Source organism: Juglans microcarpa x Juglans regia, chromosome 4D (assembly GCF_004785595.1).
Source record: "Juglans microcarpa x Juglans regia isolate MS1-56 chromosome 4D, Jm3101_v1.0, whole genome shotgun sequence".
In the NCBI taxonomy this organism is placed as follows: Eukaryota; Viridiplantae; Streptophyta; class Magnoliopsida; order Fagales; family Juglandaceae; genus Juglans; species Juglans microcarpa x Juglans regia.
The window spans coordinates 4,918,983-4,945,733 of record NC_054600.1 but is presented as its reverse complement, the minus strand read 5'-3'; the positions used below and the strand labels follow the sequence as shown (position 1 = coordinate 4,945,733).

Below are 26,751 nucleotides of genomic sequence, written 5' to 3'. Positions count from 1 at the left end.
GTACTAAGAAGTAATAACTACAATAATATTCATTTGAGTATTTTTTTAAACAAAAAATTAATGTGGAGAATGAAGTTGGACTTAAACGTCATTTGCGTGCAGCAATTTCGCAACTCGAAATATTCCTCACTTTATCATTTGTACTATACTATATATTATTCGATCAAAGACTTTGAAATCATCTCATGATATTACGAAACCAACAGTACTTCATGTAGCTAGCGCACAGCTTTCTCCAATGGAATCACTATTTCATCCGACACAAGTACTAGTACTACACATGAGTACAATTAGTGAAGTATGTGAATTGTGAATAGCCGAGAAGCAGCAAACTGAGTTTCTGTTTCCTTCTCTAATCTCTCTCTCTCTCTCTCTCTTTTTTCTCGGGAAAATCGGAGACAACTCAATGCAATTCTATGTGCTAAATTATTAAAAGGAATTGACTCCTAAAATAATAGAAAACTAACAAAAACCAGTAATACTAATTAGCTAGGTATGCACAGATGTTAATGTAGTACTACTACTGCCAATATTGTTCAGTAAAGAGGCCGACAATTCTCTAGGGTTATGTAGCTGCCATATATAGACATATACAATAAAATATTTTAATCACAAAAAAATTACATAATAATAAATTTATAAATTAACGTAATTTGATATTGTACGTCAAATTTAAAGTTATTTTTATTATAAAGTAAATATAACATACTACGTACACTTATAATTTTAAAGATACGTACGAACGTTTGATTTTCTTTTTTTTTTTTTTATCATTTCAAACAAGGCATCCCTTCCACCTTGCTCCTTGGTAACTCCAATTTCATTTTATTCAACAACAACCAAAAAAAAAAAAAATCCCATTTTATTTTTAACTCAATTTATTAAAAAATTAAATCCATCCGTTTTCTCTTTAGGCAGATGTACGGTCAATGCTTTCAGGGTATGGGAATTAAATATTGAAATTATTGTTTTGATAATTTCGGTGAAAGAGACATTAATCAGCCTTGAGAGAGAGAGAGAGAGAATGGCAAAAGCAGATTCCATTTCCGTCTTAGGGTAGCTCTAGGCGCTACTTCGTACAAAATCACAGTAACATATACTATAATGCGTTTTTAGTGAAAAATTGGGCCCTTTTTGTATATATTCTTCAACTTGGTGCAACTTCATTTCATCTAAACATCCCCCATCCTTTCCTTCGGTAGAGAGAGAGCGAGAGAGAGAGGAAAGGAGGGAGGGAGATGGAGCTGACTCAACATGGTTTCTTGGAGGAGTTGCTGGCAACAAGAAGAGATACTTCTTGGAACGCTTATCCTAATGGAGTGAACGAGTTCTTCCCTAGTGGGTGGAATTTTGATCCTTTGGAAGAGAACCCTGTCTTGGCTACTCTAAATCCTCCCTTTTTAGGATTCTCCGCACCGACAGGACCCAGCTTTGATTGCCCTTTCAGTGACCAAGCCTACCCTTTTCTTGATGGATTTACAGAGATTGAAACATCATACCCCAAGAATGAGAAACCACCATTTCCATCCCAGGAAGCTGATTACCCATCGATGGTTGAGGATGAGGAACTTGGTTTTCTGGGCAGTGAAAATCACTGTATGGAAGAGCACAATAATGGCTGCAAAGTTGAGATGGAACAGGCTGCTGATATTCAAGCTTTCAACATGGGTTTATTTGGAGAGAGAAAGGGTAAGGCCAAGAGATTGGAAGGGCAGCCCTCGAAGAATCTAATGGCAGAAAGAAGACGAAGGAAGCGCTTAAATGACCGCCTATCCATGCTCAGATCAATCGTCCCTAAGATAAGCAAGGTGATCTCAGATTTTCATATGCCGAAGCTTGTTTTATACTAAATCTACAGTGGTCGTTTCACTAATAAAAAAAAAAAAATCTCTGATTCGCTTTCTTTAAGTGTGCTTATTCGTTTTGCATAGAAAAAACATATCTTAAACATAAGTTGCTTCTTATGACTTCTAAAAGATTAACAGAAGAATATGAATATATTGCTAGCAGATGGATAGAACATCTATACTTGGAGACACCATAGATTATATGAAAGAGCTTCTGGAAAGAATCAATAAGTTGAAAGAAGAAAACGTGGAAGAAGATGAAAATCAGGCTAGCTTAATGGGCTCCAACTCCATGGAGCTAAAGCCGAACGAAGTAGTGGTGAGAAATTCCCCAAAGGTAAAAGCTTTTTTTAATTTTCACCATTTCTTAACTTATCAAGATCTCCAAATTAATTATTTGTTATAATATTATAGTGAATGCTTGGATTGATTTTTATGTCCCGGTCTGGCTTTGCAGTTTAATGTGGAGAGGAGGGACATAGATACTCAGATCGATATTTTGTGCGCAGCTAAGCCAGGATTGTTGCTATCAACAGTGAATACGCTAGAAGCACTGGGCCTTGAGATTCAACAGTGTGTTATAAGCTGCTTCAATGATTTTTCAATGCATGCTTCTTGTTCAGAGGTATCATGTACATACATATATATATATGTTGCCTTAAATATTGCTTGAAATTAATTACTATATATGCCCATGCCTCAGATGACCAGATCAATTCATATGTGTGTATTGATCTCTTATATATAATGATGATAGGGAACTCAGCAGGGAGAATTAATAAGTTCAGAAGAAATAAAGCAAGCATTATTTAGAAATGCGGGTTATGGAGGAAGATGTTTGTAGAAGAAACAGATGGGGAAAAACAAAACAATGTTGGGTACTTGACAAAGCTGGTGGAAGATTAGACTAATTATAAAGTTCATGTTCTTCTTCCTGGAATTTCACATGAGACTAGAGAGAATAGTTGTAATGATATTGTGAATTTCACATCAGGTTCATCGATCTCGCACTAGCCTGGCCTATTGTGAATTATATATTATTGTCTACAGCAATTGTTTTTCTTCTCTTTGTTTTTTTATTTATTTTATTTTATTTTCAAGGATCCTTTGTTTCCCATGCACTCTAAATAATAAAAGTAGATTTTGTTCTAAGTTTGAAATTGCATGTTTGTATTGGAATCATGAGAATGTATATGAAATAAATGCACATGATATCAATTCGGTGTTCGATCAAAGTAGTACTTCTTTCTAGCTAGAAGCTGATCATCATCATCAAGAACAATTACTAGCTTATTGATATCAGCAAGCAGCTTGTTGCTAAGTAGATAAGAATATTCACCAATAATGGGCATTTAGGATATAATTAAAGTGCGATCGATGGTGACTCGGCCTGTTTCTGAAATTATATTATAAGAAAGAATATGATCAGCTATACATATATATAATTATAGTGGCATTAATAGAACAACTGATCCTCCATTGTAAAGGCCAAAATACTGATCAGTAATTTGGCACATCAGATGGCTAGTGGAATATTGTCATCACACCCTTCCATTCTATCCATGCAATTCTTGAGTTCAAAGCGATCTCCAACTCTAGTCAATCGATTAACTTCATTTGCAGATCAGTTTCTTCTGATCAATTGTATGTCATCAGAAATTTCATAGATCTGTTAAAAGGAGAAAGCCATACATAACTAGCCTTACGAGAAGTACTGGCCGTATACATGACGATCCTCGTCCTCTAATATTTTTACATGGATCATTAATATTTTTGCCATCATCCTCTAATTAATGTAACATTAAATGATTTAAAAACTATTTCTCATAATTCATTACTTATCATTCAATCATAAGATGCCACAGCTAGAAGGGGATAACAACTAAGAGAAGAAAACCCTAGTAGTACTATATAGACCATATATTTAATCTCAGAACCTGATTATATAAGAGTGCCTGTTTATATACATATATGTGTGCATGAGAGAGAGAGAGAGAGAGAGAGGAGCTCAAGTGTAATGCACACTAGAAGATTTGGGTCACGCCTGATCATTAGTAAAATGTCGATAATTTATTTGATTCATATGATATGATATGAACGTATTACTTGATGAGTTTAGAATTTCAAGATGTAAAACATGATGATGATAATTTATCGGATTTTATAAATGGTTGCGCCGGGAGGCAGGCCAGGTAAGATTAACATGTTCCAAAAAACAAAAAACAGAAGTCACATGTTCGCAACTTCATTTCTGAGATCAGGCCGCACGTACTTCCATAAATGTTTATGTATGTGGAAAATAAAGTGGATCACCATGATCCTGGTAGCAAGCTGGACACGGTTGATATTCGGCCACGTAGCAGATTATAACTAGAATTAGTTCCTTGAGATAAGTAAGCAACTTAATTCACAATTAAAGCTCTCATAATTTCCTCGCTCTACAGCCTATAACGTATGAATCCCAACCCTAATATAGTTAGAGGCTATAATATTGACACATCAAATACGTCACTGATGTCAAAGCCTATTCATATATATTAGTTAGCATAATAAATGCATTTAGAATTTTTTTCGCCAATGTTCTGATCCCACAAAAAGCAGTACTGTATTTTCAATGATTACTAACCACAAACTGGCAACCTCAAAGCACTAGGTCGATGTTAAGGTTCAGTAACACGCTTCTATTTTATCCTTAGGATAATCAAAGGAAGATTCTATATGATGTTGTACAAGTAAACACGTACGATGTCAGTAATTTTTTTCAGAACTGTTGCAGCTGCTATCTTGCAACTGATCAAGAGTTATATGAGATTGGAGCTTCACCATTTTAAATTCTAGCATAAGATAAGGACTCCATTCTTGAACTTGGAATAAGATAGATTAATTTAAGGAAGAACAGGAACACAGCTATGAAGGACAAGCTATTTTTCTTTTCAAACTACAAACATATCGGCTTAAGAAAGCTTATATAATAATATATTATTATTGTTTTTCTTGTCTTCAAGCCCACAATTCACGCTCCTAGAGGTGAGTTTGTCAAAAACAAGACGAAATATCCCACCCATAAAATCTTTCGTATGCTGCATTTAGGTAACTTAGAGATGGGAAGATACAATGATCCATATAGAAAAAACCAAGCCACATGTATTGCACCTGACAGCTATCATTCCTCAATATAAGATAAAAGATAATAAATATTTACTAGAAAGGGAACCATCATGTTAATTTCACCATTATGTTCAACAAAATTTGCCCAATATAGGATTTTCGAAATGGGTTATAATATTATACAGGATTCAAAGTCAGCAGCTACACCTGGAAGCTTCAATTAGCAATGCAAGGAAATCTACATCTCAATTGATGATCTTGAAGCTTTTAATGAATTATGTGGCTAAATTTCATCTTCACCTTCATCATCATTGCTGTCAACATCATCACCATCGTTGAAATCTGAGTTGCTCATGGCAATGGCTTGGGAATGTTGATACTGATCAATAACATTTCTAGCATCATAAACCAAGGCATTCTTTGCAGCTCTAACCACATCAATATTCTGATTATGGATATCTTTTGTGTCCTCTTTAACTACAGAGGATTTTTCTGCCCGTGCTGATGCTGCTTTTCTTTTGGCTTCCCTACAATGTAATTGGTCAATGTACTTCTCATGTAAGACCTTGTTTTTTACTTGCTTCAGTACTGGAGGACTGACAAGAGTCTTCAAAGATGAGCTACTAAATCTTGGAATGGGCTTTATACAGACAGATGAAGATCTCTCACGGAACTTCTGAAAAAGATCATGTTTTTCCACTAATTGCTTTGGGGTGGAAAGTATAACACCCGGCTGAACAGCTTGATTAGATGTATCCATATTGGATTCAAGCACTGAAAATAGATCAGCTTCATAATCCTGGTCCACATGATAATGCTTTTGTAACAAGTGTCTTACAGTTTTTTGTGAGAGTAGATGAGTCTTCTGTTTATTGCAATTCAACCTTTTAGCCCTCGGTTTAAGTAATCTACTTGCGGAAAGCGAAAAATGTTGAAGGGGTGAAGATTGTGCTTTCTTAGTCCTTGATCGAGGACGAGGTTGGAGTGGGGTTAAATTGTCAGAGTGCACTTTATCAAAGCACTCCTGTGCAGACTTTCCAGGCACCTGTGAGAAATTTTGGTATCCCATAAGTCAACCATTGATACAATTCCAATAAAGCAATGTACAAGGAAGCTAACTCCAGGGAAGAGAGATTTTGTATCAGATAGTTGAAAGAGATTACTAAATACTAATTCAAATATTAAAGAGCAAGTATATGTTGAAACAAGTTTTAGAAAAATACTCAAAATGAGATCTAGCTATAAATATTGTTTATGGGGAAATTACTCCTTGCACTCCAAACTACCACCTTTTTTCAGTTTGTACCCTAAAGTAGGTTAAGATCTGACTGCTAAGATTGATATTAGTAGGACATGTGGAACGATCTTAATAGTCTGATGTTTATCTAAGGTGCAAATTAGCCAAGTTTTGCAGTTTAATGTGTTAGTTTAATATTTTGGTAGTTTAGGATGCATGCTACAATGATTTCTCTGGAAAACAGCAGTTCATGAAAGTTCAGCTAATTTACACAATCTAAACTGCAAGAATTACAACTTTATCAATATCTTACAAACAAGCATTACCCAATAGCCAAGCGTCTATGTAACTCCTTGAAAAGAACATGATCGTTGCTCTTGCTATTTATATTTCCCCAAAATGCATTCCAAACAGAACAATGAACAAGAAATTCCAAATTAGGACAGGAAAATACCAGTCTGGAAACCTTCTTCCAGAAATGGGGGGTCGGCTTGGCAGCAAAATATGCTCTCTGCAATGCTAATTCTTGCTCCTTTGTCCACCGTTCAGTAATATCATCATATTCGTCATCTGGTTTTCTCTTCCTGTTAATCACAATATCAGCCTTCCTCTCGTCGCCTTCCACGATAACTTCAGGGCCAATAGAACTCCCCCTTGTCACCCAAGTCAGCCCATCACGTTTCCCTGAAACCTGTTCGCAAGGAATCGCCCCCTTTCCAGCTTTTCCATAATCCGTTTCCTCTTTATCCAAGGAGTTCGCGCTGCCACTCTTCTCGACATGTTCATGAACAACATTTTGCTGATTATAAATCCTCTGTGATTTTCTTAGACCTCCAACATCAATACCACTATCCAATCTGAGAGACTTGCACGACGCAGAACTCTGACAACTATTGAACCCAATATCAGATTTCCTCCTTTTCTCAAAAGTTTTCTCCACATAATCTATCCTTTCATCAACGACATTTTCATGACTAGAAAACCTCGGAGAGCGTCTGAGACCCCGAAACGACTCGACCCCATTGTTCAACCTTGGAGATCTCCTCGACCCAGACCTTAAATTCCAGCAATTTCTCGCCCCACGATCAGATTTTCTTGTTCTCTGTGAGTCCTTTTCCGGGTTATCCTTGTTCTCTTTCGCTGAGCTGAGAGAAGGTTCCAAAGGACGTGCCCTGTTGTTTCTGGATTTGGACTTGGGGGTTTTCGGATCTTCGAGTTCTGAAGTTGCACCCTTCTGGTGGAGTCTCGGGGATCTTCGAAGATTCGTGGGTTGCTTTGATTCTGGGGTGTTGTTTTGGTAGAGAAATCTCGGAGATCTGCGGAGTTTCTTGCGTTGCTCGGTGCTACTGCTACCGATGAGATTTCGAGAAGGCATTTTCACGAACACTTGGTGGTCAAGACTCAAGAGTCAAGACCCGTATAGAGAGAGGTTTGGGAGGGAAAGATTCGGAAGATCCGCTATTCAAACTGGACAGAAGCGAGCTTTCTCGTGACACAAGGCTACGAAAACAAGAGCTTCCCTTGGGCCGGAACCCAACTGCAGTGGGCTCCTTTATGGTTTCAATAAAACCTCTGTTCCTTTTATTCCTTTATTTCCTATTAATAATAAGAATGAGGAACACATTTCACTAATGTTATTTCATGTGTTTATTTAACTCTTAGTTATGATTTCAAATTAATTGGCTGGAAATTTTCCATCGATCATTTATTATCTTCAAAATTTATTTAATATGGTAAATACTCCGATGACAAATATTGAATTTTCTAATAAATATTAATCGTATAAGAAGATCTCAATCATTTATATGATAGAATACCCTAAAAATTCTACTATTTTCATTCCTAAAACACGAGTTATATATTATAAGTAGAAGTTATCTTGAACACGAAGAACATACATAGTACTCTACCAAATATCTAATTTACTTCTCAAGGTGAGAGATCAAGATATAGATCAATGGCATCTTTATGCTAAATATATACTTGTTCTCGAATAATGATTTTCAATTTTCGAACCTCTTGTTTTCGCACTTTAATTTGTTTAAGAATTTCATGTGATTATATTTTTAACTTTGAGTAATCCATGTCTCTATATATAATATATCACGGCTCAACACAAAAATTAGGTCTTAATATTCACACTTTCATGAGGCTTGTGTGTGCAAGATTTTGGTTGAGGAGATCATCAAGCACTCTCAAAACATAAATAAGAAAATGGTTTCAAGATCAACAGATTCGTCAGCTTAGCTTTGTAACGTTTGTGAGAAATAGGTATATATAGCATGATATGTATTTTCTTTCACTTTCTAAACCATTCCATCTCATGGGTATTGGTTCTTCATGATTATAAAGAAATAATGAAATGCAAGAGATCAGAGAGAATTAGATATACATGACAATTAAAACAAAATCAGAGCTAAAAATAGGCATGCTAGACCATAATGATCTAAACAGAATCTTCTTTTCATAAGGTGATGAAAGAGGAAAAGAAAACAAAAACCAGATTGCATGGAAACAGAAAATTAAGCATGCATATATGTTGGAGAATAAGCTAGCACCTCGGCCACTACTCACGCTACTTGATGAGTAATGTTCTTTTTAGCTGCATGACCCAAATCACATTATAGTATTCTTTGAAAAGAAGACACTTATCTACCTAATTTTGTGTTTGGTTTAATTAATTCTCCACCACTAATCATATAAAGCAATTAATATCGATCCTTCACAAAAAATCTAATAAATAATTAAGATATCTATGATCTATGATCTTGTAGTGCTAGATCGATCACCATATTGGATGGTTCCAAGCAGCTGGTCGATTACATGATTTACATGAACAACTCTTCAACTAATCCGAGAGGTACGAGTATACTCGCTAGAGGAAAGGAAAGGAAAGGAAAATGAATCATTGTAAATAATGCATGCTTTCTATGATTTATACCTAACTTTATTACGAGGATTTCCACTATAACTCATTATACAAGTACTTGAATGCTTTCTTGTGTTTAGTAGTACCCCACTCCAATCAACATGATCTTTAGTCTCGTGTTGGGATGTTTATGCTTAAGATTTTCTTGAAATTTTTGACAACTTTTAGAGATAAGATTATATATATATATAAGCTTTTATAAAAGTGATTGGACCCTTTAAATATGTGTTTAATTAAATTGAGAAAGTTTCTTGGTGGTGTTTTAATTGAAATTTGAAAATCGGCAAGATCCATTGAAAATATGAACGGAATAATAAGCTTTTTACAAGATTTTCTTTTAAGTTTTGTAAAAGTTGCTTTCTCTTTTTGTTTATTATGGAAATTAAGATAAAGATGTTTTGACAATTAAAGATTCATGTTTTTTTTTTATATTGATGTTTGGAAGGAGAGAGAGAAAATCTAAAGAATTATTCGAAATTTTTCCTTTTTTTCCTAGTAGAATTTGTATCACTTTAGTTTGATGTGATCGTATTGAGGATTGAGTTGTTTATTATAAGTATATTTCACAATCTCATTTATATATATATAACTTAATTCCACATTTAACGGTCATTGCATCAAACCCAATTAATTTAAACCCTAGAAGAATCGAAAGATTCTTGATTATTGTTTTTATACAACTAGACATGAGAATCTGCCCTTTTTTAAAAGATTCTTGATTATTTTTTAAAAAAAAAAATCTTCTTATCAGTTACTATTTACTATTCCACACTTTACATCTTATAAAAAATATCTTACATTCTATTAAAAAAAACTATAAATATAGTATATAAAAATAAATAGTGACTGATATATAGAATTCCTCTTATTTTTAAACAATTAGAAATGAGAATCCAGCTTTATCATCAACTTTTCTTTTCTTTTTCCCTACTTTTTTGCTAAAAATTATATACGTTGGTCCTCCTCCCATTGGATTAAGACAATCATCTTTGTCACTATTAAAAAAAACATGTAAATTAAAGAAAAATGCAATGTTACATCAGGCTCTGTTGGGATAAGGCCACTCAGAAACCACTAGGAATTGTCTATCGAAGGGCTCCTGTTTCCATGTGAATTTGGTGTGCAAGGGTCCCATTGGATAACGTGCTTGTCATCCGTACGTTTAAACAATCCCTGTTTTTTCACTGAACTTTCTTTGAATTCAAAAGCAAACAAAATGGGCAAGCTCAGTTTTCTTTGAGGCCCTTTCTATGTTTTCAAGTATGAAGTAGGTGGTTGCATTAGCATAAATACTAAATAGAGCAAATTGAAATTAAAATAAAAATTTATTTAGAAAATTTTTTATCTAACTAGATAAAATATCATTAAACAAATAGATTTTTTATAATTAGAATGACCTCCTCAATAAAACAAAAAATTATAAATAGAAGGAGTCAAGTTAATTGAATTCTCTTTATCTTGAGAATTGATTGCAACGACTAGACAGTCAAAAACAAAATTTATTTGTAATATAAGTCGAAACAACCTTTGTAGAATAGGGTATTGAGCAAGATTGGTTTGGATTGAAAACTCACCTCAACTTATTTCATCTCATATCATTATTACAGCTTTCTTAAATTCTCATACAAAATATAATAAACAATTCAATTTTTTTCAAATATCGAAATAATAATAATATTAAAAAATAATATTCTAACAATATTTTATTCAATTCATTTAAAATCATCTCAATTCATCTCTGAATCCGAACGAATACACATGAGTGATTAAATTCTAACAAATTTAAAAATTGATAAGATTATTGAGTCCCATTTTGATTAAATGGTTTCTCAAATTGATTGGCCTTACCAATCAAGCATTCAAATCAACTTGCAAAAAGACATCCACGAAAAGGGTTGGTGGTAAACAAATATCATTATCATAAAGAAAAAAGGAAAAACAAACAAACCATTTGGGACAAATTACGTTTCCATCTTTTCTATGAAGACGGGTAGATATTCTATGTTTGTGATGTTTAAAATGACCAAATCAAAGAAGCCACGAAAGCTAAAGAGAAAGAGTGTGATTTTCTTGACATGTTGAGTAAGATTGATGACGTTAATTTGAGTGGCGTAAGAAAAAGTGTGGGTGGGCAGTGGGGACGGTTCGTTCTTTATTTATTTATTTATTTATTTGAGTCTAAATTAAAGAAAGCAAGGAGAGAAAAAGGAGGGTCAATGTCAAAGTACAGTACGGGTGGAAAGGAATGTAAACCAGAAAGAAAGGGAAAGGTACCTCAACAAGCACGGAAGGTCCAAGGATCAGTACAATCTTCGAGTATTGGCAAAAGATCGAATAGAAAGTGGTCTAATTTAACCAACTTTTAAATTAGGATATAAGAAATGTCATGATATTCATGTGGAGTAATTGGACTCCATGTTTTGTCTCTCTTTACTGCTCATCATGAATTTTACAGCACAAGAGTGTTATTTCACATTTAATTTGAAGACAATGAAATAAAATCATAGATCCAACTTGAAATAACTCTTTTATAGGGGAGAGTCAGAGAGATAGAGATAATAATAAGATAAAAGCATACACCCACATAATTTTCTAAGAATGTGGAAGTCTACCCTTCAAAATTATGTATTTAAGAATGCGTTTAGATAGTGAGGTGATCTTAAATATTCTATAAATAGTAATGAAAAGTAATAATAAAATATTAAATAGTACTGCGTAATAATAAAATAATGAATGATACTACCCAAACTAGTCCTAAATCTCTACTTTCTATTTCACCAAGGAGAATTATTTGTGCATGCTTAGAGTGTGTGAACCTCCTGCAACCCTTTTGGAAAAAATAAGACGTCTTTAAAAAAGAACCTATATTTTTATTAAGAGTTCTATTTTTTTTTTTTTTTTTAAAGAGCTTGAAAGCCCTATACTTTACTCTTTTATAAATTGTGATCTTTGACTAAGAGCTTATTTGAAGAATAAGATGAGATGAGAAATCTATTAATAGTAATGAAATAATTTGAGTTAAGATATTTTATTGAGTTTTGGGAAACGAGAAAAAAATAAAATTGAATAAAAATATTATAAAGTTAAAATATTGTTATAATATAATTTTTTTTTAATATTAATTTTGTTTTGAAATTTAAAAATGTTGAATTATTTTGATTAGATGAAAAAATAAAAAATTTGATACTAAAAAGTGTTTCTATTTGTAATATTTAAGAAGAATATGAGATTAGATGGTTCCCAAGCAAGACCTAAATGTATTATGATTAAAACATTTGTAAAGGATGCACATCTTGGCCCAATCAAGTATCTTGGATGCTCAATTAACGTTATTATTATTATTATTTTGATAAATTAATGTCGTTATTAGGACGTGGCAGACAAGTGTTAGAATTACTAAGTAATGGTTAATTACTTTCCTCTATCTACGACAAAAATTAGAGCAAAAGGAGCCATATATACCAACCACAACCAAACTCGTTTGAAAGATTAAAGATTTGACATACTTATCAACATAATTATGAGAAGTGAGAACCGCCTATATGCTTGACTTCTAAGCCATATATACTTAATGCTTTCAATACATACTTAGGCTAATATGGGCAAGACATACAAAGGGGATTTTTTAAGTGAAAAGTGCTTATGTCTTGGATTGTGTATTGTCAAAGCAATCTCAGGGAGAGTCATCAACTGGAGAGGCTAGTGAGAAAATTTGGAGGCAGTTGTGGCAATTGAAGATCCCAAGGAAAATTAAATAATTTCTCTGGAAGGCTCTTAATGAAATTTTACCAACAAAGCAGGTGCTGAGAAAAAAATTGGTAGTGGAGGATGAGCTGTGTCCAGTATATTTGAGGGATGAGGAGTCTATCATTCATGTTTTTTGGAATTGCCCTGCATCAATGAATGTTTGGGGTGATAAGGACAATCCTCTAAGGAAATGGAACTCCAATTTCCATAACTTTAGACAGCTTTGGGATGGTTTATTTAGAAGATTGCATGATGTGACTTTAGTGCAAATGGCTGCCATATTTTACAAGTTATGGACTAGGAGGAACTACTTAGATTTGCTTTAACTGATATGGAGGTTTATCAAGACATCCATCAGCGCTCAATGCCTAATGTTGACTGTATCCCTCGACAGGTATCAGATATGAGGTGGAGACCACCAGTTGATCCCTTGTGCAAACTAAATTTTGATGTTGCTTATGACTCTGAGAAGAGACTTATGGGCATTGGTATTGTGGTGAGAAACAGCAGGGGGGAGGTTGAGATCGTGGTTGCTGCTTCAAAGATGCATGTTGGTTCTGCCTTCTCAGCATAGTGTTAGTTTCTTCTAAGAGGTATTAAACTTTGTCAGGAGATGAATCTTAACCAGTTGCTATATGAGGGTGATGTTAAACATGTGGTTGATGGGGTTAATGGGAACACTGATGATTTATCTTCGGAGGGCCAACTGATGGAGGATATACAGGTTTTATTTTCTACTCAAGTTGGATGGAAATTATGCTTTACCAGAAGATGCAGCAATCAGGCTGCTCACAATGCTGCAAAAATTGGTATAAATTTAAAAAATCAGTCTGTATGGATTGAGGATTGTCCCTTGGATGTTATGTCTGTGATTCAGTTTGATAAGTCATGTATTACCTAATTATTTTAATGAAATTCTTATTTCTTTTCAAAATAAAAATAAAAAGTAAAAATATTTTTGGATTGCCTAAATTTATGCCAATTAAAGACCAACCTTGATTTTGCAAATTAAGCCCGTCTAACTCAGTACGCATTCTTTCAACATATATATAGATATATATATATATATATATCTCTTTATATATATAAAGCGCCTATCAAACGGCAAATCTTGTTTTAACGGCTTTTGTTGTTTTCTGTTAACTTTTCTTACTTTCTCCGTTAAGTCTGTTTGTATTGTAAATGGATCATATGTGAGGTCGGCTAAAAGGAAAAGATGTAGGGCTTCTCTTTAGTTTTTTTCACCTTTCTGTCTTCTCTATTTATCTGCATATTCTCATTCGTTTCTCTCTCCAAAATCAAACTCATTTCCTTCTCTGTCTCTTCGTCTTCTCTATTCTCTTCGTCTTCGTGTTTGCGACTTCAAATTTGTTTTCTACGGCGTTGGTTTTTTTGTACTTTGCATGTCATGGTAGATGTCACCGAACGAAGGCCATCGTCTCCCAATCTCCTCCACCGAGCCTTAGATGCTGCGGATTTGGACCTACTGCATCTCAATACTCCTTTCTCCAACAAAAACCAAAGCCCATAGAGAGAGAGAGAGAGAGAGAGAGAGAGAGAGAGAGAGTGCAAGGCTTCCAGCTGTATTCCTTGGGTTTGATGAAAACTACCTCTCCACGGTCGACCGCAGCTAGCTCAATAGAAACTCTGCTTGCTGGATTTCGTGTTGGCCTTTTTTGGCATCTCGTGTTTCGAATTTGATTGTCTTTTGGGTTTGGATTTTCGCAGCTTCTGTTGGACCTGTGTTTCGTGCATTTGGGTTCATCTAGATGGTTTTGCATTTTAGGGTTTTTGGGTTTAATTTCTTTGATTTTTTTTAATCATTTAAAGCTTTATTTACTTTATTTTTCCAACATCTAAATCTAGGATTTACTAATATTTTGGTTTTCAGGGTTGCCAATTTTTGCCTCTGTTCGACTGAGTGTAGTAAGACAGAAAAAATAAATCTGAGAGAAGAGTTTTTTCAAAGCGAATGTTTGAAAATAAGAATTTTAATTGGATTGTATTAAACGACAATTTGAGATTCTGTGAGAGGGATCGTTTGTTGATTTTTTTTTTCTATGCGTGTTGAGAAGAAAGGGAATTAGAGTGTGACGGTGTCATCTCTCCTGCGACAGAAATGAGTTTCTTCTAGAATTCGCCGCGCCATCGGCACGACAACGATATGGAGGCCGAAGCAAGCCGCTCCGATGTCAGCATGAACGATGGCGATGAATCGTCTTTGGATCCTTTCGATATTACCAGCACCAAGAATGCCTCAATAGAGCGACTCCGCCGCTAGAGGGTACGTTTTCCCTTTTCAATCCTCTCTTTCTCTCTATTTTTACTTTTCATTTAGTTCTCCCTGAATTGTCTATTCGTCAAGATGTTTTGACTATATTTTCTGCTTTGGTGAGTTCTTGATCTTTTTGTTCTGTGTTTCTATTTCTTTCAACTATCCAAGTGATGTTTAAGAACAAAATGTGTTAAATGTCTCTCATTGATTTCGTTACACCTTGGACTTGAAAAGGGAAGCAGAGAGGAAGCAAAGTATAAGGACTTACAAAGCGCATGTTCAAGCCATACAAGTAATATACTTTCTTGTACCTGATTTTTTGGGCACTCTGATGACTTAACAAAAAGAAAAAAAAAAGTTTCTTGTGCACTCTTTATAGCTTGAATGTATTTTCTAATTCATGAAATTGGAAATGTTAGGCTGCATATTGTTTCACGGCAGCTGGAGCACAAGAAAATGGTACTTCTACATCTGTTCTTTATTGTGAAGATCATTTCCATGTCATTCTGGGTTTTAGAACTATCTCGCTCTGTTGTCCTTCTGTTGTTATGTGATTTGTGCTTGTGGACATGAATCTTCAATTTTATTTTATTTTTTTGTGTTTGAGTTGTACTGTCACGTAAAATATTATATTTTCATGTCTAATTTTTCCCTTTTCAATCCTCTCTAATAAAATGGACCTGTTGTGTTGGTGATGCCTGTCCTTTGCTATTTGGTGGGGGCATGGTCAACTAAATAGGGTTTTATTTTTTTAACCTTTATTTTTTAAAATAGGCAACTTCCAATGTGTACTTATACATCTGTTTTTTCTGTATTCTAAACTATCCGTTGTTTGATTTGTTTGTTTGTTTTTTTAGGGAATTTGGACTGTGATCCTCTTTTTTAGGTTTGGTCTCTAAAAAAAAAAATAGATGACTTTCAGTTTTTTTTGCATGTTATGTTCTGGTCATTTTTTTTTCCTTTACTTAATCTGATTTGTTGGTTTGTTTCTTGCAAGGAATTTGGACTTTTTGATTTGAGTTTTATGCTGCATTGAGGTTTATTCATAGTTCATAATTCAGAGTTTTATTTTACTTTTTTAGCTTTCTACTTTGTTTGCTCCAATGTTTGGTCGCTAAGAAAAATAGAAGGAAATGGAAAAAAGGTAATATCAGTAATGAAAGTGTGGTGTGTCTTTGTGTTTTGAAGTTAGTGCCTGTGAGGTATTTGACTGCTACGTTCCATCCTACTAACTGAATACCTAACAATATGCAATTTACATACATATGTGCATGTTCACATCTTATAAAACACATCATGATATACTCAGTTAATTCTTTCATGTAGAGATGGGAACGAGTACATATCAAATGATTCATCAGATTCAAGTATCATGCTATCATACCAAATGGATGTGTTTGGCCTGGAGGAGCATTATAATTTTGTGATCCCAATTTGATTGAATAGATATGTTTTGAATTATGAGTATAAAATTAGTTGAAGAGGTACTGCATGTATTGCTGGATCATAATGACCTTCCTGTCATAAGATGATTGTTTTAATTTGAAGTACATAATTTTTTTATTGAATTTAAATTGCTGGTTAGACTTTCTTATTGGTTACTCTTTGAGATTGATTTTCCTCCTCAAATAGAATTATGTATCACACGTAGAGAATCATAGTGTGTTTACTATATGGTGAACACAAGTATTTCGTATTGGGTGTATATTGATAAACTTGAAATAATTATGCGCAAAATCATTCAGATTCCAGATGGAATGACTAGAGAGATTTACTAACCAATCATTGTCTAAAGATATTTGCTAAAATTTGCTTCATTTTGTAAATTTGTATCAAACTTTTTTTTGGATGTATATATATATATATATTACTATAGTTAATGCATATATTACTTTATTTTGAGATGTACGGTTAAGATATATGATTAGCTAATTTTATTTTGGCATGTATATTACTATGATTGATGTATATGTTACTTTATTTTGGCATGTATATTAGTTTATTATTAGGTTATTTTCTCTCAATTTCTTATTACATGTTTTTAGAAGAAAATTCTATTTTTAAAAATATTTTTCATGTTTTTGCAACTAGGCACACGTGCATTGCCCGTGGTTGCCCTTACTAGTGTGTGTGTATATATATATATATATAAAGTAGTATCATCGCCTTTTGTTCTAATTATTTTTTAAGAAAAAAGATATTTATAACTGTAAATTGTGCAACCGTCACATAATCGTTTTGAAAAAAGTGAATACAACACGAGACCCACATAAAAAAAATTAATTTTTTAGTAATAAATCTCACTTTTTTTTAAAATAATTATGCGACATTTATACACTTCACGATTATACCTAAAATTACTCTTTTTTAAATATCCATTCACCTGCAGGACGGACCCATGACCAATTCTACACACTGTAATATATAATAAACCAACAAATCGACAACAGAGTACGATATGAACAACTCCATTATATTCTCTAGAAAAGAAGAAAATACACAAACCAAACTTCATCATACTTTAAACAACAGAGTACGATACGAACAACTCCATTATATTCTCTAGAAAAGAAGAAAATACACAAACCAAACTTCATCATACTTTAAAAAATATTTTATAAAATAAAAATTAAAAAAAATCCTCAATCATACTCAGATTTCCCTATTTTATTAGCCATCTTCTCATTACAGTTTGGCTAAATTTGGGTAAAGCTTGGTAGCTAATTAAACAAAAGGTTTAAGTTCTTCAGATCAAACTCATGAGGAGGCTTCTAATAGATCGAGCAAGTTATAGGCCAATAAAACAATAATAAAGAAGCATAGTCTCTGTCAATTACATGACCAAATTAATAAAATCAAGCATTGAAACTTGAGCAACCAAAAAATGGAATTTAATCAAGCTGCCACTGAATAATCTTCCCTCTATTTGGATATGTACAAGATTTATACAAAACTTGGGGAAATCATGAAGGAATGGTAAAAAAAAAAAATTACAAATCGACCTTTCTCATGGGCCTAACAATATTAGTAAAAATCGAACAATCACAAGGGGAAATATTGCAATTATTAAAAATTAAAATATACTTCCATCGTTGTCACATATACATACATCAATTGATGAGTCCTTTTTTTTTTTTTTTTTTTTGGGGGGGGGGCTAATACAAAGGCACTGGCAGGCGAGGTGGTGGCTTCAGTGGCTTCTGCACTTTTACCACTACTTTTTCTGGACGTGGAGGTTCACATGGGCATGGCAATGCTATGAACTTTGGAATCCGATCCCCAGGCATCAACACAGGCAAGCTTTGGCTTTGATTTTGCTTTAGATTCTATAAAAAAAGAACAACCCAGAAAATATACGTCAGTCACTGTAAAAATTCTGAAACAAACAATGAAACAGAGAATAAATTTTCACCGACTTAGATTAAACTATTGGTTTATATATTTACCGTGCATACGGGTTTAGATTTGGAGGGTGAAGCTTCGATATCTGTATCGTGATCTGGGTCGTCCTGGGAGAAAGAGTAGTGCAGAGATCTGAACCTGTCCCAGTGATAGCAGCAGGAGAAGATTCCACTCAAGCTGAAGATGATGATGAGGAGGAGGGCAGTACCGAGAGGGAAACCAAGGGATGGACGAGATGCGTCCATGTGGGGTGGCGAAGAAAGATCCTGGCTGTCCATCACTTGAAGAACTTGGACTTGTTCCTTCTCTCATGCGTTTGGAGGAGGGAGAGGACGGGGAAGAGAATGCTATAGAGAGGGGTTTGCAGAAGGGTGAGGAGAGTAGGAATTTATAAACAAAAAGAAAGGGGAAGAGGGGGGTGGTGGGTTTGCGCTGAAGGTACGTCCGGGCCATGGTACGGAAAGATATGGGGCCTACGTTCTTTGGTGCTGCTAAAAAGCATTTGTTTTTTGTTTGGGTGGAGGGAATAAACAACTAATTAAACAAGTGAGAAGATGGAAAACCAAATTGAAGGCAGAAAACTGTGTAAATCATGTGAATGCAATGCATGAATTTGAATTTTGATATTGACAAATACCCAGTAGCTGTCACCTTAAAAGCTTGCATTTTTTCTCGCTAGACTGCAACAGATGCTGTTTTGTAAATGTTGTCTCGAGTTCTTTTATTCACACCAATGGAGGCCTTTCTGAACATATATAGAAGAATGGAGCAGTACGTGGGGGAATATGATGCGAAGTGAGTACATAAAGGCACTGATATATGGTTACTTGGTTACTGCTGGTGACCAGTAGTGCTAGCCCTAGAAGATGTGCCGTTTGCCATTTGAATTCTGAAATTCTGCTCAACTTGTTTTCTGACTTAACCATACATATGCAATGCCGGTTATTGCCATCTAAAAGTACTCCCAATTAATTTTGTAAAACTTATTTTTATGTAAAATTTGATGAAAAGTAGCTCAAAACTGCCTCCAATGGATCAGATATTTTCAAATCTATTTTCTATTTTACTATAATGTTTAGTTAAATATAGCGTGAACTGTACACAAATGTAAAAATATTTTATTTATTTATTCTCTTTTCATGTACTTTACTCTCATAATAATTTCTCTCTCCTTGTACTTTTTTTCCAACAAACTATTAAATAATATAATATAAAGAAAAATAGATAAACTGATGTATGATATATTGTAAAAATCAGTATGTAAAATAGAAAAAGTAGATTTTAATGATGTATTTTAAAGGATAAGATGCATAAATCATTAGGAGTGCTCTAAGGCCGATTTGGTTTGACAGATAGTTTCAATCATTTCATCTCAATATTAAAATACCTTTCAAATTTTTAACTTTTTGATCTAATCATTACAACTTTCTCAAACTACCAAATAAAAAAAACAATTCAATTTTTTCAAATCTCAAATAAAAATTATATTAAAAAATTATATTATAGCAATATTTTAACTATATAATATTTTATTCAACTTTTTTTTTCTTTTCTTTCCCAAAACCCCATAAAACATCTTAACTAAAACTCGCTCTTCCCACATTTGAAATAGTTTTCATTTAATGGTTTACTTCGACTCTTTTTCAATTCATCTTGTTGTATGGAAAACGAGTCTTGAGCCATCATTAAATTAGATGATCCGTTCTCTCTGTTCCTCTTCTTCATCTTTTCTTCTTCAAGTACCAAAAGTATTGGAAGTGAAATCATTGTTATTTCATTTTCACTATGTGTTAAGTAATTATGTGATCCCATGATGAAGCAAGACTATTGAATATGTTTGTAACTTGCATTTTACCAATAAGAAGATGACCAGCATCAAATAATTTTTTCGCAATTAATTTTATTTGAAGTACATGATCATTCACGCTTTCATTCTCTTTCGTGCAAATTCTATTATACTTATCTAACAATAATTATATATAAGTATGAGACCTCAATTCATACTTGCCTTCAACTGCATCCATAATTTCCTACGTCCACTAGCGGGGTCAGTCTCAATGAATTCACTATCAACAAAGGTGGAGTACAAGAGATCAATTACAAAATCTTCAATTCCAAGACCGCAATACACCAAATAGAATCTTGGAATAGTAACAAGAGGACCACACACGCACTCTCTCTCTCTATCTATCTATCTATTCGGCTGCTCAAGAGTGCAAAAGTGTGAAATATGATGAAAACATTTTGTATTTATATTGAAACGGCGCGGAACCCTGGAATACAAACATTCGCTCGAGCGAACATTTGGGCTGGCTCTCGCTTGAGCTGACTGTCAAGCTAGTGTCGAGCGAATTCTCGAGTTGGCATCCTGCTTGAGCTGACTATCAAGCAGGTGTTGAGCGATCTCTCAGGTTGGCATCCTGCTTTAGCTGACTATCAAGTGAGTGTTGAGCAAACTCACAGGTTGCGTCCAACTTGAGCTGACTATCAAGCAACTGATGAGCGAACTCCCTTTCTGAAGGTTTGCTCTAACGGTAGAGACACCACTCAAGTGAACAACCTATGGAGGCGCTTTTTCAATAGGAATTAAGCCACCTCTCAACAAATCTCCAGCATGGCTTTAATTCCGTCGAGCCTAAACAAAATCCATTAACCAAATAGCCAACCCCCTCCACCAAATCCCCTAAGGGAATCACTGACCCCGAACATTAATCAAGTCCAAAGAGAGTTTGAACTTGTATACTAAAACTAGCTTTGTCATCATATCTACTAGATTCTCAGTAGTAGCAATCTTCTGAATTTTTATCACACCCTCTATAACAACCTAAGGAAATGATACCTGACCTCAACGTGCTTGTTCTCTCATGTAGTGGATTGTAGGGTTGCTTTCCAACTAATAGCAGAACCACACAAAGTGAAAACATATCCTCTCAATGATCTTCTCTTGTCTAAGTTCCAGCATAATCAAAATCAACAAAAGCAACAAACCTGGAATTGAAATATGTTTTTCTATCAAAGACTAAGCCAAAATTCGAAGTTCCTCTTAAATTCCTGAGTATCCATTTCACAACTTGCCAATGAATCTTATCCGGATTAGCCATGTACCTGCTAACAACGCTCACTGCCTGTGAAATGTCTGGACTAGTACAAACCATTACATACATAATACTACCTACTGCATTTGAATATGGAACACTAGCCATAAATTGTTCCTCCTCATCTATCTGAGGAGATAGAGATACTGAAAATTTAAAATGTGTAGCAAGTGGTGTACTTTTGGGTTTGGCATTAGACCTTCCAAATCTCTCAAGAACTTTCTCAATATACTTTCCCTGGGACAAGTATAACTTTCCAAATTTCCTATCTGTATAGATCTCCATCCCCAAAATCTTCTTTGAAGCACCTAAATATTTCATTTCATACTCATTACTGAGTTGGGTTTTCAAGAAGCTAACAACTATCATAGTTACTCCTCAAATACACATATCATCAACATAAAGTAGTAAAAAAACAAAAGATTCATCAAATAACTATCTGTGATAAACACAACTATCATAGTTACTCATCAAATAACCATGATCAATCATAAAAGAATCAATACACTTGTACCATTACCTCAGAGACTGCTTCAAACCATACAATGATTTCTTCAATCTGCACACATGATCTTCTTTACCTTCAACAATGAACCCCTCTGGTTTATGTATGTAAATGGTTTCTTCAAACTTACCATGCAGGAACGTTGTTTTAACATCAAGTTTTTGTAACTCTAAGTCATACAATGTCACCATAGCAAGTAACACTCTGATTGAACTGTGTTTCACAAATGAGAGAAAATTTCATTGAAGTCCACACCTTCTCTCTGACTGTAGCCCTTTGCAATTAAGCATGCCTTGTACCTTGCATCTGCAACACCCTAAATTCCCTCTTTTCTCTTGAAAACCCATTTACAACCAACAGTCTTCGTCTTCTTCTGCAACTTAGCCAAATCCCAGATTTGGTTTTTGTGAAGAGACTCAATCTCTTCTATTATCGTTGCGCACCACTGTGCAAACTCCTTACTCTTGACTACTCTACACTCCTTACTCTTGATTGCTTCTAAATAACCAGAAGGCTCCGAACCATCAATGTTCTCTGTTGTAGTAAGTGCATACATTACCATGTCTGCATGAGCATATCTCTAAGGTGGCCTAATATGCCTCTTCGGTCTACCAATAGCTATATTGTAGTCTTGCTCGCCCTGTGCGCCACTATTAAAATCATAATCATGCTCGTCAGCAATAACATGATCTTGGGTGCCGCCGGGCACCTCTTGTGAAGCCTCAACCTCTAACTCCACCTTCTTGCCATTACCCTGTTGTTTACCTGTAGATACAGTAAACTTCTTTCTCAAATTAAGCATGGATTGTTCATCAAATACAACATCCCTCTAATTACAAACTTTGGTGATTTAGGATCAGTACACCACAACCTGAATCATTTCACCCCACTAGTATATCTAATGAATATGTACTTTTTTGCCATTGGCTCAAGTTTTCCATCATTAACATAAAAATATGCATGACACCTAAAAATTTTTAAATTTGAATAATCAGCATTAGTACTAGACCATACTTCATTTAGAGTTTTCAAAGCAATAGTTGTGGCTGGAGAGCGGTTAACCAAATAACAAGTTGTGTTGACTGCTTTAGCCCATAAATCTTTAGACAAGTCGACATTCTAAAGCATACTACGGTCTCTCTCTAAGAGATTCCTATTTATCCGTTCAGCTATTCCATTTTGTTATGAAGTGTGTCTAACTGTGCGGTACCTGACAATACCTTCATTTTTGCATAATTCATCAAACTCACCTCTGCAAAATTTCATATCATTGTCAATTCGAAGTCGCATTACCTTCTTGTCTATCTGATTTTCAATCAAAATATTCCACTGTTTAAAGTTAGCAAATACATGACTCTTTAGTTTCAAAAAATAGACCCAAAATTTTCTTGAGTAATCATCAATAAAAGTTAGCAAATATTGAACTCCACCATTTAGTAGAACAGAAGAAGTACCCTAAAGATTAGAATGAATATAGTTTACTGTACTTTTAGTTCTATGAACCCATGTAGTAAATTGAACCCTGCACTAGGTCTTAAACACAATGCAAAATTCAAGTTTCTCTATCTTTTGATCACACAACAAACCCTATTTTCTCATAATAATCATCCCCTTCTCACTCATATGACCAAAACGCATATGCCACAAACAGGTAATGTTTGAGCCTAAATCATCTAAAATAGACACTCCAGTTGCACCTGTCATTGTACTGCCCTAAAGGAAATAAAGATCATCTGTCTTATCTTCTTTCATTACAATCATGGAGCCCTTACTGACTCTAATAGCTCCACCTTCACCGGTGTACCGAAAAACCAGAGAATCAAGAGCCCCAAAAAAATAAAATTTTGATGTGTCGGACGTTAAACAATGTCCTGACAATCTCATCAAGCATCTTAATCCTAACTGAACCAATTCCAACAATTTTAAAAGCCATATCATTTTCCATCCAAACGGAACCACCGTTGACTAGCTCATAGGTAGTGAACCAGTCCCTTTTGAGACACATGTAAAAAGTACAAGCTAAGTCCATGACCCACTTGTCACTAAGGCAACTATTAGAGCCACTGATTGCTAAGACAATATCTGAGCCGTTAGACTTTTCATCAGCACTGCTAACAGCATTAGAGGAACTAGTGCATTCCTCTTTATTTTTTAGTTTGGGACATTCATTCTTGTAATGACCAGACTTATAACAGTAATGAAATTAAACATTTTTTTTGTTAAACTTCAACTATGAACTGCCCCTGTATTTACCCATGTTCTTCTTTGAACTCTTCTCACTGGATCTACCCCTACTAAAGGAACCCTTAACAAACAAACCACTGGCTTGATTATCCATGACCTTCAAATTCAATTTAGTTCTCAATTCCTTGGAATTCAAAACAAATTTCACATCTGTCAACAAAATAGTATATCTACCATACAAAATTGAATTCATAAAGTTATCAAACGACATAGGCAACAAACACAAAATAATTAAGGCTTGATCTTCTTCTTCAAGCTTAATGTCGGTATTCCTCAAATCCATAATAATTTTATTAAATTCTTGTAAGTGTTCAGAGATAGGAATACCTTCCTTCTTTTGAGCGTGTATAACTGTTGTTTCAGATACAAACAGTTAGTAAGAGGTTTCTTCATATATAGGGTCTCAAGTTTAGTCCAAAGACCAGCAGCGATCTCCTCATCAGCAACCTCCCTCAAAACTCCACCTGATAATGACAACAGAATAGCATTGTGTGCTTTCTATTCTTCTTCTCTTGATGGTGCAGGAGAATCATCAAACATTTTCCCATCCAATATCGTTGACAAATCTTGTTGTCACAGCAAAGCTTTCATCTCGATGCGCCATAAACTGAAATTGTTCTGGCCGTTGAATTTTTTCACTTCAAATTTTGTCATAGCCATCCCTCAAGATCTCGCAAAGAGCTTGGCGCTTTGATACCAGTTTGTTGAGATTAACTTTTTATCAAAGGCTAGTTTGAAATATAATAGTGGAAGCAAACAAAAGAAAAAAAAAATCACTATCAACAAAGGTGGAGTACAAGAAATTAATCATAAAATCCTCAATCTCAAGACCCTAATACAACCAATAGAATCTTGGAATAGTAACAATATGACCACACACATACTCTCTCTATCTATTCAGCTACTTAGGAGTGCAAAAGTATGAAATACGATGAAAACATTTCGTATTTATACTGAAACGACACGGAACCTTGGAATATGAATATTCACTCAAGAGAAGTGTCGAGCGGTACTCGAGCGAACATTAGGACTAGCTCTCACTTGAGCTGACTATTGAGCGGTGTTGAACGAACTCATAGATTGTGTCTAATTCGAGCTGACTCTCAAACAACTGATAAGTGAACTCACTATCTAAAGCTTCACTTTAGCGTACAACCTGTGGAGGTGCTTTTTAATCAAGAAACAAGCCATCGCTCAACCTTTTTTATAATTAATTAAGCTCGTCAAACCATCCCAACATGCCTGTCACTTTTTTACGAGTATCCAAACAGGCCATGTCTAGTTGTAAGCCAACTTTTTGTTCCTGAGACAGGGAGTTGTGACGGGTCATGGGCACATTGCATGTGTCCATTTCAGGTATCAACACCCTTTTGGGTCACTCTCAATCCATTTATCCTCAAGAAGTGGCGCGCCTCACGCTTGCCTCTGAAAGCAATGGTTCTCAGATGTAGAGTACATGCGCAATTGGTACATATATTATGTACGTTTGTTGAACAAATATCCAATTAATTCTCAAGGAACTCCCATCCTTTCACAGAAATAACAAATTGAAAATTTACAGTTCAGTCCGGATAGTTTAAGAAATATAATTTGATTTTATATTTTTTTTCTTTTTTTTTCTTTTTTTTCTTTTTTTTTTTTTTGTTTATCTCCTCTCACTCTGAACATAGCAAATATTTGATTTAATTATAATGCCATTTTGATTGCAAAAATAAATGTAAAAACCTACGAGGTATATTTTTTTTGTATTTCTCTACTTTTTATTTAAACAAAACATTTGTAACCAAGGTTAATTAAAATAAACTATACTTTGAAAACGCACAAACCTGTATTGCCATATGGCAACTGCCTCATTCCTTAAAAATTTTATGAAAATACTGTAATGTTGATCGTTATATCATTAATTGTTAAAGAACTGTGACCTGATTGTCATAAACTCTCAACCTCCAAAATAGAGATCTTGAATTCAAAACCCCCCTCCTCAAATGTATTAAAAAAAATAAATCGTTATATCATTAATTAATGACCCAGTACTTAATTTACACTGCAATCTTTTTTATTTATTCCATAGGAGAGTGGGGGATAAAAAGTAGTGTTGAAATTGAAAAATTCTCGTAGCGTGCCAACTTGTCGATGATCATGTCTTTGCTATAATGAGCTGTGGTGGATTTTCTTCCTCAATATATTTCCACTAAGGTATGTCTCTTTTAGTAGATGCTATATCATAAAATCTACTTCATATCGCTTAACTTCATTAATATCAAGTTAAATCACCCATCATTTTTAAAATTCAAAATAATATAAAATAATGAGATAGTAAAGACACGACTGCTAATATCATTTTACTATCTTTAAAGATATG

General features: G+C 34.3%; 3 protein-coding genes across 4 annotated transcripts; 1 reads left to right on the top strand and 2 right to left on the bottom strand.

Annotated features, from left to right (window-relative positions):
- Positions 1-1,137: 1,137 nt before the first annotated feature.
- LOC121260660 (transcription factor bHLH93-like) lies at positions 1,138-13,972 on the top strand. 2 transcript variants are annotated; one of them, XM_041162605.1, is made up of 4 exons: positions 1,138-1,808; positions 2,011-2,184; positions 2,305-2,499; positions 13,922-13,972. In XM_041162605.1, the coding sequence occupies exons 1-4, from the start codon at positions 1,239-1,241 to the stop codon at positions 13,955-13,957; spliced, it is 975 nt and encodes a 324-aa protein (XP_041018539.1). In that variant the 5' UTR covers positions 1,138-1,238; the 3' UTR covers positions 13,958-13,972. The 2 variants fall into 2 exon arrangements, with proteins under 2 accessions (XP_041018539.1, XP_041018538.1); XM_041162604.1 differs by lacking the exon at positions 13,922-13,972 and adding an exon at positions 2,605-2,850 and having other exon boundaries at positions 2,305-2,472.
- Positions 5,024-7,712, bottom strand: LOC121260659. The gene is made up of 2 exons (XM_041162603.1): positions 6,647-7,712; positions 5,024-6,000 (listed from the first exon to the last, which is right to left on the bottom strand). Exons 1-2 carry the CDS (start codon positions 7,565-7,567, stop codon positions 5,239-5,241), a joined length of 1,683 nt encoding a protein of 560 aa, XP_041018537.1. The 5' UTR covers positions 7,568-7,712; the 3' UTR covers positions 5,024-5,238.
- Positions 13,973-18,050: 4,078 nt separating the features above from the next.
- Positions 18,051-19,238, bottom strand: LOC121259018 (uncharacterized protein At5g65660-like). Its single transcript, XM_041160487.1, has 2 exons — positions 18,590-19,238; positions 18,051-18,469 (listed from the first exon to the last, which is right to left on the bottom strand). Exons 1-2 carry the CDS (start codon positions 18,821-18,823, stop codon positions 18,299-18,301), a joined length of 405 nt encoding a protein of 134 aa, XP_041016421.1. The 5' UTR covers positions 18,824-19,238; the 3' UTR covers positions 18,051-18,298.
- Positions 19,239-26,751: the final 7,513 nt, after the last annotated feature.

What these genes read in the sequence shown, in the direction of transcription:
- LOC121260659 (XM_041162603.1), bottom strand. Translation starts at nt 7,567, where the DNA reads ATGCCTTCTCGAAATCTCATCGGTAGCAGTAGCACCGAGCAACGCAAG. An exon ending in GGAAGAAGGTTTCCAGACTG is followed by an intron (nt 6,001 to 6,646) that starts GTATTTTCCTGT and finishes AATTTCTCACAG; the next exon opens with GTGCCTGGAAAGTCTGCACA.
- LOC121260660 (XM_041162604.1), top strand. Translation starts at nt 1,239, where the DNA reads ATGGAGCTGACTCAACATGGTTTCTTGGAGGAGTTGCTGGCAACAAGA. An exon ending in TCGTCCCTAAGATAAGCAAG is followed by an intron (nt 1,809 to 2,010) that starts GTGATCTCAGAT and finishes TATTGCTAGCAG; the next exon opens with ATGGATAGAACATCTATACT. An exon ending in TGGTGAGAAATTCCCCAAAG is followed by an intron (nt 2,185 to 2,304) that starts GTAAAAGCTTTT and finishes CTGGCTTTGCAG; the next exon opens with TTTAATGTGGAGAGGAGGGA.
- LOC121259018 (XM_041160487.1), bottom strand. Translation starts at nt 18,823, where the DNA reads ATGGACAGCCAGGATCTTTCTTCGCCACCCCACATGGACGCATCTCGT. An exon ending in AATCTAAACCCGTATGCACG is followed by an intron (nt 18,470 to 18,589) that starts GTAAATATATAA and finishes CTTTTTTTATAG; the next exon opens with AATCTAAAGCAAAATCAAAG.